The sequence below is a fragment of the Papio anubis genome, chromosome 17 (assembly GCF_008728515.1).
Source record: "Papio anubis isolate 15944 chromosome 17, Panubis1.0, whole genome shotgun sequence".
NCBI classification, from domain to species: domain Eukaryota; kingdom Metazoa; phylum Chordata; class Mammalia; order Primates; family Cercopithecidae; genus Papio; species Papio anubis.
In genome coordinates this window covers 48276157-48294060 of record NC_044992.1, presented here as the reverse complement: position 1 = coordinate 48294060, position 17904 = coordinate 48276157, and the positions used below count along the sequence as shown (strand labels likewise).

The 17904-nt window shown below is 40.2% G+C and overlaps 1 protein-coding gene across 2 annotated transcripts; it reads right to left on the bottom strand.

Annotated features, from left to right (window-relative positions):
* Positions 1 to 1353: 1353 nt before the first annotated feature.
* On the bottom strand, positions 1354 to 16017 carry LOC101004646 (keratin-associated protein 4-8). 2 transcript variants are annotated; one of them, XM_031657090.1, is made up of 2 exons: positions 15243 to 16017; positions 1354 to 3310 (listed from the first exon to the last, which is right to left on the bottom strand). In XM_031657090.1, the coding sequence occupies exons 1-2, from the start codon at positions 15499 to 15501 to the stop codon at positions 2985 to 2987; spliced, it is 585 nt and encodes a 194-aa protein (XP_031512950.1). In that variant the 5' UTR covers positions 15502 to 16017; the 3' UTR covers positions 1354 to 2984. The 2 variants fall into 2 exon arrangements, with proteins under 2 accessions (XP_031512950.1, XP_003913058.2); XM_003913009.5 differs by lacking the exon at positions 15243 to 16017 and having other exon boundaries at positions 1354 to 10315.
* Positions 16018 to 17904: the final 1887 nt, after the last annotated feature.

Below are 17904 nucleotides of genomic sequence, written 5' to 3'. Positions count from 1 at the left end.
CAGAAATAATACCACACATCTACAACCATCTGATCTTTGACAAAGTTGACAAAAACAAGAAATGGGGAGAGGATCCCCTTTTTAATAAATGGTGCTGGGAAAACTTGCTAGCTATATGCAGAAAGCTGAAACTGGATCCCTTCCTTACACCTTATACAAAAATTAATTCAAGATGGATTAAAGACTTAAACGTTAGACCTAAAACCATAAAAATCCTAGAAGAAAACCTAGGCAATACCATTCAGGACATAGGCATGGGCAAGGACTTCATGTCTAAAACACCAAAAGCAATGTCAACAAAAGCCAAAATTGATAAATGGGATCTAAATTAAACTGAAGAGTTTCTGCACAGCAAAATAAACTACCATCAGAGTGAACAGGCAACCTACAGAATGGGAAAAAAAGTTTGCAATCTACTCATCTGACAAGGAGCTAATATCCAGAATCTACAAAGAACTCAAACAAATTTACAAGAAAAAAATAAACAACCCCATCAAAAAGTAGGCAAAGGATATGAACAGAGACTTCTCAAAAGAAGACATTTATGCAGCCAACAGACACATGAAAAAATGCTCATCATCACTGGCCATCAGAGAAATGCAAATCAAAACCACAATGAGATACCATCTCACAACAGTTAGAATGGCGATCATTAAAATGTCAGGAAACAACAGGTGCTGGAGAGGGTGTAGAGAAATAGGAACACTTTTACACTATTGGTGGGAATGTAAACTAGTTCAACCATCGTAGAAGACACTGTAGCAATTCCTCAAGGATCTAGAACTAGAAATACCACTTGACCCAGCCATCCCATTACTGGGTACATACCCAAAGGATTATAAACCATGCTGCTATAAAGACACATGCACACGTATGTTTATTGCAGCACTATTCACAATGGCAAAGACTTGGAACCAACCCAAATGTCCATCAATGATAGACTGGATTAAGAAAACATGGCACATATACACCATGGAATACTATGCAGCCATAAAAAAGGATGAGTTCATATCCTTTGTAGGGACATGGATGATGCTGGAAACCATCATTCTCAGGAAACTATCACAAGGACAAAAAAACCAAACACTGCATGTTCTCACTCATAGGTGGGAATTGAACAATGAGAACACTTGGACACAGGAAGGGTATCATCACACACTGGGGCCTGTTGTGGGGGAGGGGAAGGGGGCAGGGATAGCATTAGGAGATATACCTAATATAAATGACGAGTTAATGGGTGCAGCACACCAACATGGCACATGTATACATATGTAACAAGCCTGCACGTCATGCACATATACCCTGGAACTTAAAGTATAATAACAAAAAAAAGAGACAAATACTTGCATTCTTTTGAGTTTCTGGTTAGTCTTTCCCAAGGAGGCAATCAGATATGCATTTATCTCAGTGAGCAGAGGGGTGACTTTAAGTAGAATGAGAGGCAGGTGTGCCCGAAATAGTTCCCAGCTTGCCTTTTCCCTTTAGCTTAGTGATTTGGGGGCCCCGATATTTATTTTCCTTTCACAGCTTCCTAACCTTATTTATCCTGCCTCATGTTTAAAAAGGCATCATAACTCTGTGATTAACATCTGGGCAACATTTTCTTAAGGCCTCAGAAAAAATGTGAAGCTATCAATGATATCTGAACAAATCATCTTAAATTTGATTGGCTCAATAGCTTATAGGGTCACTTCAGAGCTGATAATAGTCAAATAAAAGTAAAAACATCAAGAGCAGGTGCTCCTACTAGAATGCCAAGTTATAATCACTTACGATATTACTTCAGATTCAAATGAAGGCACCACTCTTGGGAATTCTAATTAGGATATGCACCCCAGCTGCGACCTACTCAAAGCTATGAACTAATTCCAATAAAATAATTCTTAAAAACAAAAGTGAGTCTTGAAATTTTCAGCCTTGCTGGGTTTATATATGTTTAAATGTTAAGTGTGGAGATGTTTAAATTATAACATAAACCTGTAGAGACCACAGTCAGAAGTATACCATGCTATCCAGATGAAATACAGCTCAATATGCTTTTTTTTCTCAGCAGAACTCACTGGGAAATAAAGTCCACTTTTTAATAATAAATTCCAAAATGTTGTTTATTGAGTGAAATGAATTGAGTACATTAAATTCTTTATAGAAGATTTCCCTTCTTTCGTTGGTGTCTACTTTTCAGAAATTTGGTTTTATCTTTTTTTGTCAAAATAGGGACAATAGTATGACAATTAGATATAACGTGTTAAAGATAAAATGTGTTTCAAGAGCTAAGGCATGAATTAAATCTGTCTTAATTTAGGATATTAAAACACCTGTGCGCACCCACAAACACACACATACACATATACACACAGCACTTTTATTCCAATACCTTAAATTATGTATATTTGATACAGCATGTATCTTCAAAGTGATTTCAACATGGGTTGCTCTTCCTGTATCTTTGTGTAAAATATAATTGCTAGGGAATCAGTAAAATAATTATGAAAGCAACAGAGAATGATACCAATGAATTCTTATGTGCAGAAAAGTTTATTAGAAAGCAGAGATGCAACAAAGCATAAGAAATTCACACTAGGAGAAACACAGAATATAACTGGGCCCCTGGGTCTGAGGGTGCAACATCAGTGACAAAACTGATCCTGCAGATAATGTCTACCTCACTGAGAAGGAGAATCTCTACCTCAAAGTGATAAAGAAAATAAGGAAATTAGAGGATCGGAATAATTTCTTAGTTAGTGGATTACAAATTAATTTCTATTTGGTGCTACCACTGGAAGAAAAAGAAAGCAAGGGAGGGAGCTTAAAATGAACCAGAATATTCTCAGAGTCAGTGAAATGGTGATGGGCTCATTGGAAACATGAGGTCCATCCTATTGAATGACATCAACCCCACTCCATGTGTCCTCATAGCCAGCACAGTAGAAGGGTCTGCATCTGTGGGCCAGCAGTGAAGGGGGAGGTGAGCCAGGGCAGGGGGCTCAGCAGCAAGAGGAGGCGCAGCACAAGGGGCGGGGGCAGGTGGAGATGACACAGGTTGGGCGATAGCAAGTGGTGTGGCAGGAGACTCGGCCACAGACTGGACGCAGGCAGCAGCAGGGGCGGCAGCAGCTGGATTCACAGCAAGAGGGACGGCAGCAGCTGGAGATGCAGCAGCTGGGGCGGCAGCAGGTGGGCTGGCAGCACACAGACTGGCAGCACTGGGGCCTGCAGCAGCTGGACACACAGCAGCTGGGACGACAGCAGGTGGTCCTGCAGCAGGTGGTCTGACAGCAGTTGGGGCTGCAGCAGGTCTCCTGGCAGAGATCTTGGCCGCAGCCCTGGTCAGAGCACACGGAGCCACAACAGGAGTTGACCATGGTGTCAGAACGGGGAGGATCTGGGTGGGTTTCCAAGAGATTGAAGTTCTTGTGTTTGGAAGTCTTCTGGGTCCATAGCCTCCTTTATACCCTGCTGAAGGCCCATTGCCACCACGTCATTATTTCCTTGTTATTATTTACCTCGTGGAAAACTTAATCATGTAATTACATCATTGTGTGTTTCTAGTTAAATACTCCAAAACTAACCCATTTAAATACTCCAAAAATAACCCATTTCCTTTTCCTGCTGTGCTCCTGTGTTTCTATTGGAAACACTTGTCATATTTCTTCCTTAGTGGGGGTCACCTTTGTCCCTGGTCTATGCAGTGTCTTTTACAAACCGCTGGACACATGACTCTGACACTTTATTTCTAAATGTGATTCTCCCTCCTACCTGTAGATAGCTCTCTACAAATCATGGGGGACACTTTTTATAATGTGAATGTATCTTTTGTTGTCAAAGAATGTCCTGGTCAGATGAGATGTCAGAAAGGAGTTCGAAGGAAGGACTCATTCGGGAGAAGGATGTCCCATCTGTAATGAAGATGACTCTGATTCCGTGTATGCTTCTTGAACGGTTGAGGAGATGGTCAGATCCCAAGGAAGTTATAAACTCAGTGTCAGATCTTATTCCACCACTTCAAGTGAAAGTACTTAGCCATGACTCATTGCCTTTAAAGAGTAAAAACACATTTTTGTATATGTCTTACAGTATAGGCATTAGGAGTAGGAAGTTTGATCTTTGATCATCAAAATTGCATGATGATTTTTCTTTGACAAAAGCATTTGTTATATGTAAACAATGTTTAGAATTATTAAGCCTTCAATAATGTGCATCCAAGACATTCTATTGGGTACTCTGGGTATAGAACGGATAAACCCTCATCTTTTTCCTGCAGGTACTTGTATAAGACACATGTATAAGAAACAGAATTTGGCAAAAATGAAAGGAATTACAATTATGTTCATTAAACAACTACAATAAAAATGTATAGTATGTGGATAAGTTCCATACACCCTCAAGGTATGTATATTACTTGTGAAGTTTTGACTATGTACCAGACATTGTGCTAAACATCTTATATTTATTTCATTTTCACTCTTTAATACAACCTTATAAAGTAGTGCACATTCTTATTACTCTTTTAGCAGAGTACGCAAAAGAAGCATTAAAAAGCTAAAACAAACAAACAAATAAACAAAAAACGTGTCCAAGATTAAAGAGAAAGTAAGCCTAATATGTCTTAGGGTAGCCAAGAAAGCGGTAAAGAATAAAATTTGCCAAACTTGCTGAAACTGTTTCATCTTCTTGGAATGTTTCATTTTTTTTGTTGTTGTTCATTCTGCAAACTCCTACTCATGTGTCAAAACCAGTTAAAATATTTCCTCCTCAATAATATTTTTCCTGATAAGCTACACCATACATTTATCATTATTTCCTCCCTTGTGCTCATAATTTGATACATTCTACTGTATCATAGTCATTTACTTCTGTCATTCCCCATATGCAATGCAAATACCCTGAAGGCATGGCCTATGACATTTCTTTTTTTTACCATGATACTCAGCACAGAGAACACTGGTGGTAAATGTTTATTGAGTGAATGAAGGCTTTTTGATGACATAGAGGCATGTAAGGTCCTTTAAAAATGGATATATCTTTTGACTTCTGGATAAAAGAGAGGAAAACATTCCAAACAAGGAGATCAGAGTTTCATTTTAGGAAAACTACACTTATTTCTATGGTAAGTAACATGTCCCCTGATAAATAGTATATGTGGAAAGTTGTGGAAGTTGGGATTCCATTCATAGAATAAGACTTGGTTATAGATAACCAGGAATACTGTGTCATCACATTGTGGAAGGGAAAGGAGAGGGTGAGACAGAGAAAGAGGGAGTCAAAATCATCCTTTTATAAGGAACCCACTCTTGTGATAACAACATGAATCCACTCATGAGGGTGGTGTCACCATGACCCAAACATCTCCTGTTGGGCGCCACCTCCCAGCACTGCCGCATTGAGGATCAAGTGTCCAACACGTGAATTTTGAGGATTTTGAGGGACACATTCAAACCACTGCATTCCACCCTTGGCCCCCAAATCCATGTCCTTCTCATACACAGAATGTGTTCATTTTATTCCAATAGTTCCAAAGTCTTAACTTGTTCCAGAACCAACTTAAAAGTCAAAATGTAAATCTAAGAGTGTCATCTAAATCTGATATGAGTGAGACACAACACAGGACTTATCCTGAGGCAAATTCTCCTCCACATGTGAACCTATTAAAGAAGTTATCTAGTTCCAAAATCCGATACTGGGAGAGGCATAGTATAGACAGGCCCATTCCAAAAGGGAGCAACAGGAAAGAAAAAAGGGTAACTGGCCCCAAGCGAGTCCAACAGGGAAGACAGCATTAAATCTTAAAACTGGAGAATGACCTTTGACTCCATGTGCTGCCTCCTGGACATGCCTGCCACGGGGCTGGGCTGCCTGGGGGCCTTGGTGTTAGGCCCCAAAGGCCCTCAAATAGCTCTGCCCTGTGGCTTTGCTGGGCTCAGCCCATGCAGCAGCAATCTGATTGGAGTCTCTGCCTGCAGCTCTCTCAGGCTGATAGTTCTGCGGTTCTAGGGTCTCAGTGGCTGCTCTGACCCCCCGTTTTCCTGAGCATGGCCCTAGGAGGACCTCTCTGCTGTGGCTACACCCCTGTGGCAGGCTGTCGGAAACATCCTTTCAAACCTAGGTGACCGCCATGGCCCCACAGCTCCTGCACTCTGTGTATCTACAGTCAGTACTACATGAACACCACCAAGGCTCACAGTTTGTGCCCTTTGCAGTGGCAGTGCAAGTCTCATCTAAGCCCACTTGAACCGCAACTGTAGCAGCAAAGGGGCACTGTGCTAGAATGTGGGGAGTACCAAGCTCTTTCTGACCTCAAGGTTCTCTTATCTGGAGCCTATGATGAGAGGGACAGCTTCAAAGATCTCTGAAATGGCTTCAGAGCCATTCTCCCATTGATGTGATGAACAGCACCTAGCTTCCTTCTATTCATATCAATCCTTGTATCAAAGCATCACTTGGCCACATCCTTGCATGCTTTTTCATTCTTTATATGGCCAGGCTGCACATTTTCTACATCTTTATGTTCTGTCTCCCTTTTAATTATGAATTCCACCTTAAATCATTTGTTTCCTCTTGCATTTTACTATATGAAGTTCAAAGATGCTATGCAGCTCCTTCAACATTTTTCTTAGAAATTTCTTCCCCCAATATACTGCTTCATCTTTCTTAAACTCTGCCCTCTGTTCAGGCCCTTGGACATGAACATAATTCAATTAAGTCCTTTGCCACTTTGTAAACGAATGGTCTTTCCTCCAGCTTCCAATTATTGTTCCTCATTTCCATCTGAGATGTCATCAGAATAGCCTCTACTATCCATATTTCTCTCAGCATTCTGGTCATGACCACCTAAATAATCTATAAGAAGATTCAGACTTCCCCTACAGCTATTCTTTTCTCCTGAGCCTTGACCAGAATCACCCTTAATGCTCTGTTCCTGGCATTACAGTAGTCCTTCCCTATCTGTGGATTTACTTTCCACAGTTTCAGTTACTTGCGGTCAACCATGGTTCTAACATATTTAATGGAATATTCCAGAAATAAACAATTTGTAAGTTTTAAATTGCATGCCATCCTGAGTTGTAAGATGAAATATCACCAATCCTGCTCTGTCTTGCATGGGACAAATGTCATCCCTGTGTCCACACTGTATACATGACACACCCTTTAATCCCCAAATAATTATCTCAGTTACCAGACTGACTGTTGCAGTATTGCAGGATATGTAGTGCTTGTGTTCAAATAACCCTCATTTTACTTAATAATGGCTCCAAAGTGCAGGCTAGGCTAATTTGGTTGGCTTGGACTTTAGAAAATAATGTCACTTAATACTATTCAGCCATAAAAAATAATAAAATCATGTATTTTGTAGCAACATGGATGGAACTGGAGATCATCATCTTAAATGAAACAAGTCAGACACAGAAGGACACATATCGCATATTCTCACACATGGGGGCTACATGATGTGTGCACATGGACATAGAGAATAGAATGACAGACCATGGACACTCAGAGAGCTTAGAGAGTGAAAGTGGGGTTGACAATGAGAAATTACTTATGTTATGATGTGTTACTCATAACATGAGTTATGTTACTCATGTGATGATGGCCTAAAAGCCCTGACTTGCTAATTATGCAATCTACGCATGTAACAAAGTCACACTGTACCTCAAAACTTAAAAAATAAAATAACATTCTGATGTCATTTAGCTTGTTCCCAATACATTTAAACATAATTATGCATCATAGCTAAAGAATGCTTCTAAGTGATGAGGTTCAAGGCTCAAGTACAGAATAATGTGATTCACTTGCAATCAGCACAAAGTGCATTCATGCTAGGTTAAATATATCTTCTATAATTACATTCACCTTCCCAATTTGCCCATGAATTTTTTGGAAGATGCCAATTTTCCCTGGATACAAACCAGGGAAAATTAGCCTGCACATGTCCCAAATTAATAAGATTTTGTTGTATGACGACCAATTACAGCAAGAAATTTAAGAAGTATAGGAGATATTCAGGACATTGTCCTAATTATTTTCTGACTATGATGTAACCTGATCATCAGAATTTCAGGTAATATGTCAGTCAAGTAATGAATTATTGTCCCAACACACAATACTCCCAGGAATGCATAATGCCAAGAGAAGAGAAGAGAAGAGAAGAGAAGAGAAGAGAAGAGAAGAGAAGAGAGAGAGCAAAAGCGAATCACTAATACCACAGTCTTCAATGTTCAGAATATTCACAGGGTCATGTAGCGATTGGCTTAGGGCCTTGAAGAGCCCTGTGTGACTCACAGTTGGGATCATAATAGCAGGTCGTTGCGTGCAAATGAGCTTTATGTTGGTCAGAAATGCTCTTTTGGAAGGTCTTTGTTGGGTTTGATATAATTGGAAATTAGGAGTCCTATAAAGCTGTAGATTATCATTCACTTATTTATTCAACAGTGGTTGAGACCTCTCTCATTCTGTTCCACAGACTATGCAGGAACCTCCATAGTACTTGTTCTTTAAGACTTAAGTGCTATTACCTCCTCCAGCAAACCTTTCCTGATACTCTCGGCCCAAGCCACCTCTCCCTTAACCTGCCCTCTTCTAAGATCCTGGTAGCATGCTCCTCATGTGTTTCATATTGTTGAATTTATTTTTAGCTTTTTGAAAGCTTTTTGGAGATATAATTGACAAGTAAAAATTGCATATATTCAAGGTGTACAAAATAATGTTTTGATATACATATACGTTGTGAAATAATCACCACAATCAAACTAACTAACGTATCAATCACCTCACATACTCTTTTTGTGGTGAAAATACAGTATTGTTAACTATAGTCACATTGCTGTACATTCAATTTCCAGAACTTACTTATTTTGAATAGTTGAAACTTTATACCCTTTGACCAACATCTACCCATTTCTTCCTCATTCCACCCCAGGCAACCACCATATAAGTCAGATCATGCAGTATTGGTCTTTCTGTGTCCAGCTTATTTCACTTAGCTTAATGTCCTCTGGGTTCATCCATGTTGTTATAAATGACAGGGTCTCCTTTTTAAAGGCTGAATCCATTGTGAATAATGACATTTATATAAATTTTCTTTGTCCACTCATCTGTGGATGGGCACATAGGTATTTCTGTATCTTAGCAGTTGTGAATAATGCTGCAATGTACATACAAGTGCAGATATCTTCAAGATAGTGATTTTATTTCCTTTGGATATATATCCAGAAGTGGAATTGCTGGTTCACAGGTGAGTTCTATTTTTAATTTTTTGAGGAGCCTCCATACTGTTTTCCACAATGGCTGCACCAAGTTACATTCCCACCTATAATGTATAAGAGTTGCCTTTACACCACATCCTTGCCAACACTTATCTTTTGACTTTTTGATAATAGTTATCCTAATAGGCATGAGGTAATAACTTATTGTGGTTTTCATTAGCACTTCCCTGATGATTAGTGATGTTGAGCACCTTTTCAAAGACTGCATTTGACAGTACTTTAGAATTATCTGGTCAATTGGGAAGTTGGAACACAACGGGAGAGGAAGAATGGTGGCTGTTGGATAGTGAGAGATGTAAGAGCTAAATTCTCATCACATGTAAGAGTGGGCCAATAGATAATATCTAAACTTTAAAAGTCAGGAAGTAGTAGTGTAACCACACCATTTAGAAATATCTTTTTCCTAGAGTTCTCTCTCCAAAACCCTCATCTTACTGTTCTCTGCACTGATCATTTTCTAGGCTTGCTGTACGGTTGTCATTTTTGGATTTACCTTGAATGCAGTTCTGATTTTCTGACTTGAAATTCCTGTTTTCTGAATCTGTGTTCTCCTCTTTGTCAACCTCTTCATTTTGGTGGTGCACATCCTGCAGACATTACTTTAGAAAGCGTGCAGGGACAGTAAGGATTTTTTGGACTTTTCATATCTCAAAATTTTACTATTCCTTTGTTTCTGTTTGGTAGTTTGCCCAGGCATGGAATTCTAGGCTAAAAAACATCCCACTAAGAAATTTTAAGGCATTTCCCATTGTCTTCTGGCTTCCAGTGCTGATGTTGAAAAGTGTGATGCCATTTTACTTCCTGAACCTTGGTATGGGAACCACATATTATTTTCCTCATTGGACACTTTTAGTGCCATTTCCATATCCCTAATATTCTGAGATTTCACAGTGATGTATCTTGATGTGAACCTTACATTCACTGTGCTCAGCACTGGTGTTCTTTTAATCTGGAGCTCCCTTCTGAAAGAAATTTTCTTATACTATTTACTTGATAGTTTTCTCCCTCATATTTCTTTCCTTCTTTCCTTCCTTCCTTCCTTCCTTCCTTCCTTTTTCCCTCCCTCCCTCCATTCCTCTTTCTCTATTTCCCTTTCTTCCTTTCTTCCTCTCTTCCTTCCTTTCTTTCTTCTGTCCTCTTCTTTCTTTCTTTTCTTTCCTTCCTCTTTCTCTCTTTTCCTTCCTCCCTCCCTTCTTTCCTTCCTTCCTCCCTCCTTTCCTTCCTTCCTCCCTCCTTTCTTCCCTTCTACCTTCCTTCCCTTCTTCCTTTTCTTTCTCTTTCTCTTTCTTTTTCTCTCTCTTTCTTTTTCTTTCTTTCCTTCTTTCCTTCTTTCTCCCTTCCCTTCCCTTCCATCCCCTTCCCTTCCCTTCCCTTCCAGTCTTCTTTTTGCCTTTTGAGACAAGACTTTACTATGTTGCCTAGGCTGGCTTCAAATCCCTGGGCCCAAGGGACCCTCTCACCTCAGCCTCCCAAGTAACTGGGACTAGAGGCACAGGCCACCATTACACCTGACTCCTTATGTTTTCTTATCTGTCTTTCTAAAATTTTTCTTCATTGAGTGGTAGATCTCCTGAATTGATCCTCTGTGTTATTATATTTTCTTTAATGTCCATTTCTTTCGCTTCTTTTTATAATTTTTTTAACCTATCTTCAAGACAGGAGAACAAATTCTTTGACTTCTTATTCTAATTTACCTTCCAAACATTTTACTGAACTTTTTTCTAATTTTTTCTATCACATTTTAATTCTCAAGATTTCACCCTTCTCTGACTGCTTCTGTTTCTTAGAATCTTGTTTTTATTTCAAAGATAGAATTTCTTCTCTCAGCTCTCTTGAGTATTTTATTTATAGTAGTTCTTGTTTTATAATTTTTTTAGTTCTATGCTGCTTCCTATAGTTTCTATTCCTGTCAAATTTGTTTTTCCCCTTTTTTCTTTTTGTTCTTTTTAAATTAGTGTGGATTGTCAGGCTGGAGACATTTCCCAAGTGTCTGCAGCATATAGTTGACATGGCACTAAAAAGCCAATTGAAAGTCCTACGTGGACAGCAGGGTTTGTTAATTTATCTCTTCACCTCTCCTCCCCTTCGTCCACCAAAAGGAAGCCAAGATTTATATGTTCTTTCTCTGGGCCCCTTTAGTTTCTTTAGAGGAGAATCTTCCAATATTCTGCTGGGAAGGCTTATGGTCATCAGAGTCCTGGGTGATGAGCACAGGGCTCAGATTTTCACTGCATGGGTCTGTTTTCTGTTCTATTCTTGACTTTTGTTCACTCTAGTGTTCCCAAATCTAGAGTATCTCTTACTAAATCTTCTAGAAGATAACCTCTTGTTTATCCTGGTTGGAAGTAGGGGAGGCCTAATGAGCAACTTTGTAGGGTGGGGTAGGGATCCAGGGGTCTAAGCAGCCCGCTGCCTACCCTGCCTTCAGTATTATCTGGTGCCTCCAGGTTCTGAGCCGTTCTGAGCCGTTCTGAGCCTTCAAGGAAAACCAGCTTTACACTCTGTGGTACTCTCTCTGTATGCATTCACATTGTAGCTCCTTTTGTTATCTTTAGTTGACCACCATTGCTCTTTCCCCAAATTTGCTACCCTTTCTTATGTGCTATTATCTCCTGTCCTAAGAAATTAAGAAGAGGGTTTCTGTTTTTTAATACCTTTTAAAAGTTGGTGTATCATGATGGATTCAAAGAGGATAAGAGGACATAAATGTTTATTTTCTGACATGTTAAGTACCTACTATTACTAAACAGTTAAAATTAGACTTAGTATTTCACATATATACTCCCCCTTAACTATTCCTGAAGTAAACTAGTGCCCATGCTCCAGATGTTGGTGAGATTCTTTCTCTGTTTCCAAAGCATGTTAAATAATTTTGAAGGTTAATTTTATTTCTCAATATTTTATTCATGCCTAAACTGTATTGAAGGGCAAAAAACATTGTGGCATGCCTGTGGTCCTAGCTACTTGGGAGGCTGAGGTGGGAGGTTGGCTGCAGTCCAGGAGCTGCAGCTTGCAGTGAGCTGAAATTGGTGCCACCACACTCCAGCTTTGGTGAGAGAACCAGATGCTATTATTTTGATCCACATAAACTATTGGTCATGTGTGAAGGCAGTGGAAAGATCTCCTCATAGATTCAAGGACTCAGGATATATAACTTTCCTTTAAAATTCCCTTAAGAAATATTCCCATTGACTGAAATATAAGTCAAAATAAAGAATTCCATTACAGTATAAATGCCATGCATAAAATATTGGTTTGGAGAGATGAAGCTGGTAAAATTTTAAAAGATTTTTTAAAAGATTCAAATATTCCAAAAGTGGTAGAGGATAAAAAATAGCAAAGAATACACAAGTGGTAGGCAAATAAAAAAAATGGGGTAACAATACCTATACTTTCTGGTGATAAAGTGGGCGTGGTGGTTCACACCTGTAATCCCAGCACTTTGGGAGACCAAGGTGGGTGGATTGCTTGAGCTCAGGAGTTCAAGACCAACCTGGGCAACATAGTAAGACCCTGTATCTGCAAACAATACAAAAATTAGCTAGACATGGTGGTGCATGCCTGTGGTCCTAGCTACTTGGGAGACTGAAGTAGCTGGGGGAGGTTGTCTTGAGCCCAGGAGTTGAAGTTTGCAGTGAGCTGACATGGTGCCACTGCACTCCAGCTTAGGTGACACAGCCAGACCCTGTCTAAAAAAAAAAAAAGGAAAAAATTCAAAAATGAAGATAACATATTTATAAATGTTTATGTGCCATAGAAGAGATCATAGAAATGAACAAAACAAATACAGTTTTGCAATATACAGATATGACAGAATAAGCATTATTACTAGTTTGAGACTCTGATAGACTTCTCAGGCCTAGGTACTTAAGGAATGCTGCAATGAGAAAGAGCTTGTATAGACCATTTATGGCCCTGGAATAAATTGAAAAGGGATGCCTGAGTCCAAAGATATGATTCTCACGTTGCATTACCATATCAATTTCTGAATATGTTGTTTGAGTTTTGTGCTGACTTTACCTTTTTATTTTCCTTTTCAACTAAAAGTTTTGCCTAGAGCTTTTGAGCCTACTGATATCATTTTGATTGATATCATTTTGAAATGGAAGGAAATGGCTTGAAAAGACACAGGAAATACAATATGAACTGAACTCCTGATGCAAAAGGGAATCTCAAAGTTATAAAGGAAACACAGGCAGCTGGGTGACTTGATCCAGGTCATGTGTAGTGAGCCCTAACCTTTGCATGTCTCATAGTTAGACCTGCAGGCAAACTCTGCAGTTGGAGTTTTAATGGAGCATGAGTGGATGAATATCATTAATGGGTCAATGAAGCATCTCAAAAATAGAACTCAGCTGCATTTCCAACTTAGTTTCCATCACTTTCTTTCCCACAGTGACGTGTTTCGTCACTCATGCTCGTTGATTTTCCCACTGACTCTATGGCTGCAGCCTAAAATCATCCCTCTTATTTTTCCATAGAACTCACCATGAATTAATCTTGACATGTCCCTCCTCCTTGAAAGGACTATAATTTTTTAAATGTCTTTCTAATAATACTACTCTTCTTAAAGATACATACATTCGGCTGTGATCTGATTCTCCTTCACATAATCTTACGTGTTTGAGACCGGTGCATGTTACCCTGAATTTTCAGAATTGACACATTTTATTTCTATGAATCAATCCTTACGTATGTATTACTTTTCTCCAACAGAAGAGAGTCCTTTTTCTCACTAATATTACCAACATACTCTCCCTGACATATGTATTTAAATTAAATCCATGATTAATTGAATTTATTGGGTGGAGAGGGAAAGGAAAGAAAAATAACTTTCAGTCTGGGCGTGGTGGCTCATGCCTGTAATACCAGCACTTTGGGAAGCCGAGGTGGACGGATCACCTCAGGTCAGGAGTTCGAGACCACCCTGACGAACATGGAGAAACCTTGTCTCTACTAGAAATACAAAATTAGCCAGGCTTAGTGGTTCATGCCTGTAATCCCAGCTACTTGGGAGGCTGAGACAAGAGAATCACTTGAACCTAGGAGGCAGAGGTTGCTGTGAGCTGAGATCATGCCACTGCACTCCAGCCTGGGAAACAAGAGTGAAACCCCATCTCAAAAAAAAAAAAAAAAAAAAGGAAAAACCCACGATTTTATTGTGAGTTACTTGAGGGACGAGAAGTGGGTCTCATTCATTTTATGCAATTCCCAGAGCCCAATAACTTGCTAATTGGTTCTTAATTTAATTACAGTAAAAATTGAGTTATTGTTTTGTCTCAAACTTGATGGCAGGTAAAGTGTGCAATCTGTTTTGGATAAAAAAATGAATTATTTGACATTTTCTCTAATACAGGCTTTGGCTGATACATATAGTATCATTTTTTTGTGTTATTGTCCATACAATAGAAACCCAAACAGTTTTCCAAATAAATAATCAACTGTAAGAAATACTGAAAGGTCACAAATGTTTTTGATACCAAGAGAGTATTTATTGAGCTATAGTTACTCTACCAGACGTAATTCATTGCAAAGTCCAGACCACACTCAGCAGTTGTAAGCTTAGAAACCTGTTCCAATGAAATCGTGTGAGATATTCTGGTCTTCTGACTGCACACCAAGCATAGAAGTTGGAGGTTTTGTAAGATATTCATTTAAATTGTTGCTTTTAAAATGGTTGCTTGGTGAAACGAACAATTAGCTATATAAATGTAGTGGTGGATCAGAGCAAGGCCAGGTCCAGTGGAGAAGAGGAAGGAGAATGACTAGTACACTGACAACATGGTGGTTGAACCAGGGCTGGTGGTCAGGAATGAAGTTCAACAGCAAGAGGATTCACAGGAGACTGGGCCACAGCAGGTGGTCTGGCAGCAGACTGGATGACAGCAGCTGGACACACAGCAGCCAGGGTGGCAGCAGCTAGAAGTGCAGCAAAAGGGCGGCAGTAGGAGGATTGGCAGCACTGGGGATTATAACAGCTGGGCCTGGAGCAGCTGGACTCACAGCAGCTGGGGCGGCAGCAGCTAGAAATGTGGCAGCTGGGGCAGCAGCAGGTGGGCTGGCAGCACAGGGACTGGCAGCACCGCGGCCTGCAGCACCTGGACACACAGCAGCTGGGATGGTAGTGAGTCGTTCTGCAGCAGGTGATCTGGCAGCAGCTGGGGCAGCAGCACGTCTGGCAGAGGCCTTGGCCACAGCTCTGTTCAGAGCAGACAGAACCACAACAGAAGCTGACCATGGTGTCAGACGAGAATTGCAGATGACGAGCAGGAGGAGGCACTTCTTCCCATACAGTGTGTCTCCATGTGGTTCAGGGAAGTAGCCACCCTCATCAAGCAGCAAGATGAATGGTCTTTGACCCACCAAAGCTCCACCAGAAATACTGATATCCTCTCAAGTCACTAAGTCCTTGGTTTTTCCCGTCTTGTAAAAAAACTTGGCTCTTTATGCTATACTTCACAGAGCCCTACTCCTGATTCATCTTCTTGAGAATACAAAGTCGCAGTTGTATTTGAATTTAGGCCATATTCTTATGGATGGAATTGCACCCAGCAAGGAGTTGATGAGAAGGTCATGGCCTTGGATACTTCTTGGCATCTTCCTAGAACATCTTAGGCAGTTTTATTTTTAATAAATATAGATTTCTAGGCAATACTCTTGGATATGCTGTGTCAGTTGATTATTATCCTGAGTAGCTGGGATTACAGGCACCTGCCACCATGCCCAGCTAATTTTTGTATCTTTAGTAGAGACAGGGTTTCACCATGTTAGCCAGGCTGGTGTTGAACTCCTGACCTCAAATGATCCGCCCACCTCGGCCTCCCAAAGTGCTGGGATTACAGGCATGAGCCACCATGCCTGGCCCAAAATAGAATTTCTAATGAAATAGACATAGTCTAATTTGATCTTCTAGAAGTCTTTTCCAAGCCTCACAACAAAGATTATTAAAATAATTGATTTTCTACTTTGGTAGATTAGATTATTCTTTATTAATGTTTACTCTCCCCCTTCCTCCCACCCAACCCAGAAGTATCCTCTTCCACCCTGTGACTTGAACTTTACCATGTGAGTTGCTTTGACCAATGAGATGTCAGAAGGCATGACCCAAAGACGCAAAATGTGAGCTTGTTCCCTTGGGCTTCCGCTCCCAGAGAAGGATTGCCCCCTAAAATACCAGACACTCCGTTAAAATGGAATTCCAGACACACAACAAATAATTTTTAAATGTAAGTATGCCCATGCATAATCAGATATAATTGTAATAAAATTATTTGTTGTTTATCTGAAATTGAAATGTAACTGGGGAACCTGCATTTTTATTTGCTAACTATGACAACTCTAATTCAAAAGAAAGTCCCAAACCAACCTGTGGCCAGAAGCCAAGGCCAGCCTTAATCAATCAAACCCCAACTAACTGACAGATATATAACCAATAAATAAATACTTGTTACAATAAGCTATGAGAGTTTGTGCTTGCTTGCTATGCAGCAATAGCTGTCTAATTCAACCATGGTAGCAATGTGAAATCAGCTTAATACACCAATCAATACACAAGGATGAACAGATGGCTTTCTACAAACAAAATAAAAATAGAAAAGTGGCCAAGTATTTGTGACAGGGTTGGTTTTATTGTAAATTTTGATAAATTTTCTGGAGGAGATAGTAAATCTTTAGCTGTATCAATAAAATGAGGATTAATGGATAGTGCAAAGTGAGCCTATTCATGTTAAATCGAAGGAGAATCTCATTTTCATAAGCCTATTTGTGAAAACACAGCTTTCAGGTTGACATGCTTGGATTTGTTATCTAAGAGCCTACAGTTCAATGCTGTTCTGGTCAGGCTATGGCGGAAGCTCAAGCTGGAAGCTCAAGCTGGAACTTCACTAAGGAGCCTCAGGCTCAGCCCGCTGCCCTCCCACAGAGGAATGGCAGGTACCAGCCCCTTTATACTAGGATGAAGGCCAAGGTCCCAGAATTCCAAGGACCTTCGCCCCTATCTGATGGTTTCCACTATGCTTTGACTTGTGTAGACACCTGCATGGGGCTACCATAGGCATATCCCAGCAAGTATGTCACCCAGACAACCACCGTAAGAAGACTGGAGTTATGTGTGGCCTGTGGCATCCCCACTGATATCAGCAGTGTCCAGGGCTCTCACTTTACCGTATACAAAGTACAGGAATCGGTGGAGGCCCTGGATATCCATTGTACCCACCTGCCGTACAACCCTATAGCAGCAGGGCTGATTGAATGGATGAAACAACCGTTGAAGAAACAACTCTGGCAGGAGACGCCCTCTCTGGCTCTGTGGACACACTGCTTACCAGCACCCATCTGAGCCCTGAATGAAACTGCCCAAATTAGACGGGTCACTTTGCAAAATCACAAGCCCTGGACACTTAGTGTGGATCTTGTGCATTAATTAAAACTGTGTGTGTGTGTATATATATATATATATATATATATATATATATATATATATATATCCCTGATTACTCTCACAATGTAACCCAGGCCATGCAGGCCCAAGACACCCTTGAATTAACGTGTGTGTTCTCATCTCCCCAGTGCACACACTCTTCTGGCTCAAGGACTGATACCACTGTCATGATCCAGCTTGACAGTATAAGGGATTGTCCCC

Coding starts and splice junctions, on each gene's coding strand:
- LOC101004646 (XM_031657090.1), bottom strand. CDS start 15,501: ATGGTCAGCTTCTGTTGTGGTTCTGTCTGCTCTGAACAGAGCTGTGGC. Junction 3,311..15,242: donor GTCCAGCTGCTCCAGGCCCA/GCTGTTATAATC, acceptor GCTGCGGCCAAG/ATCTCTGCCAGGAGACCTGC.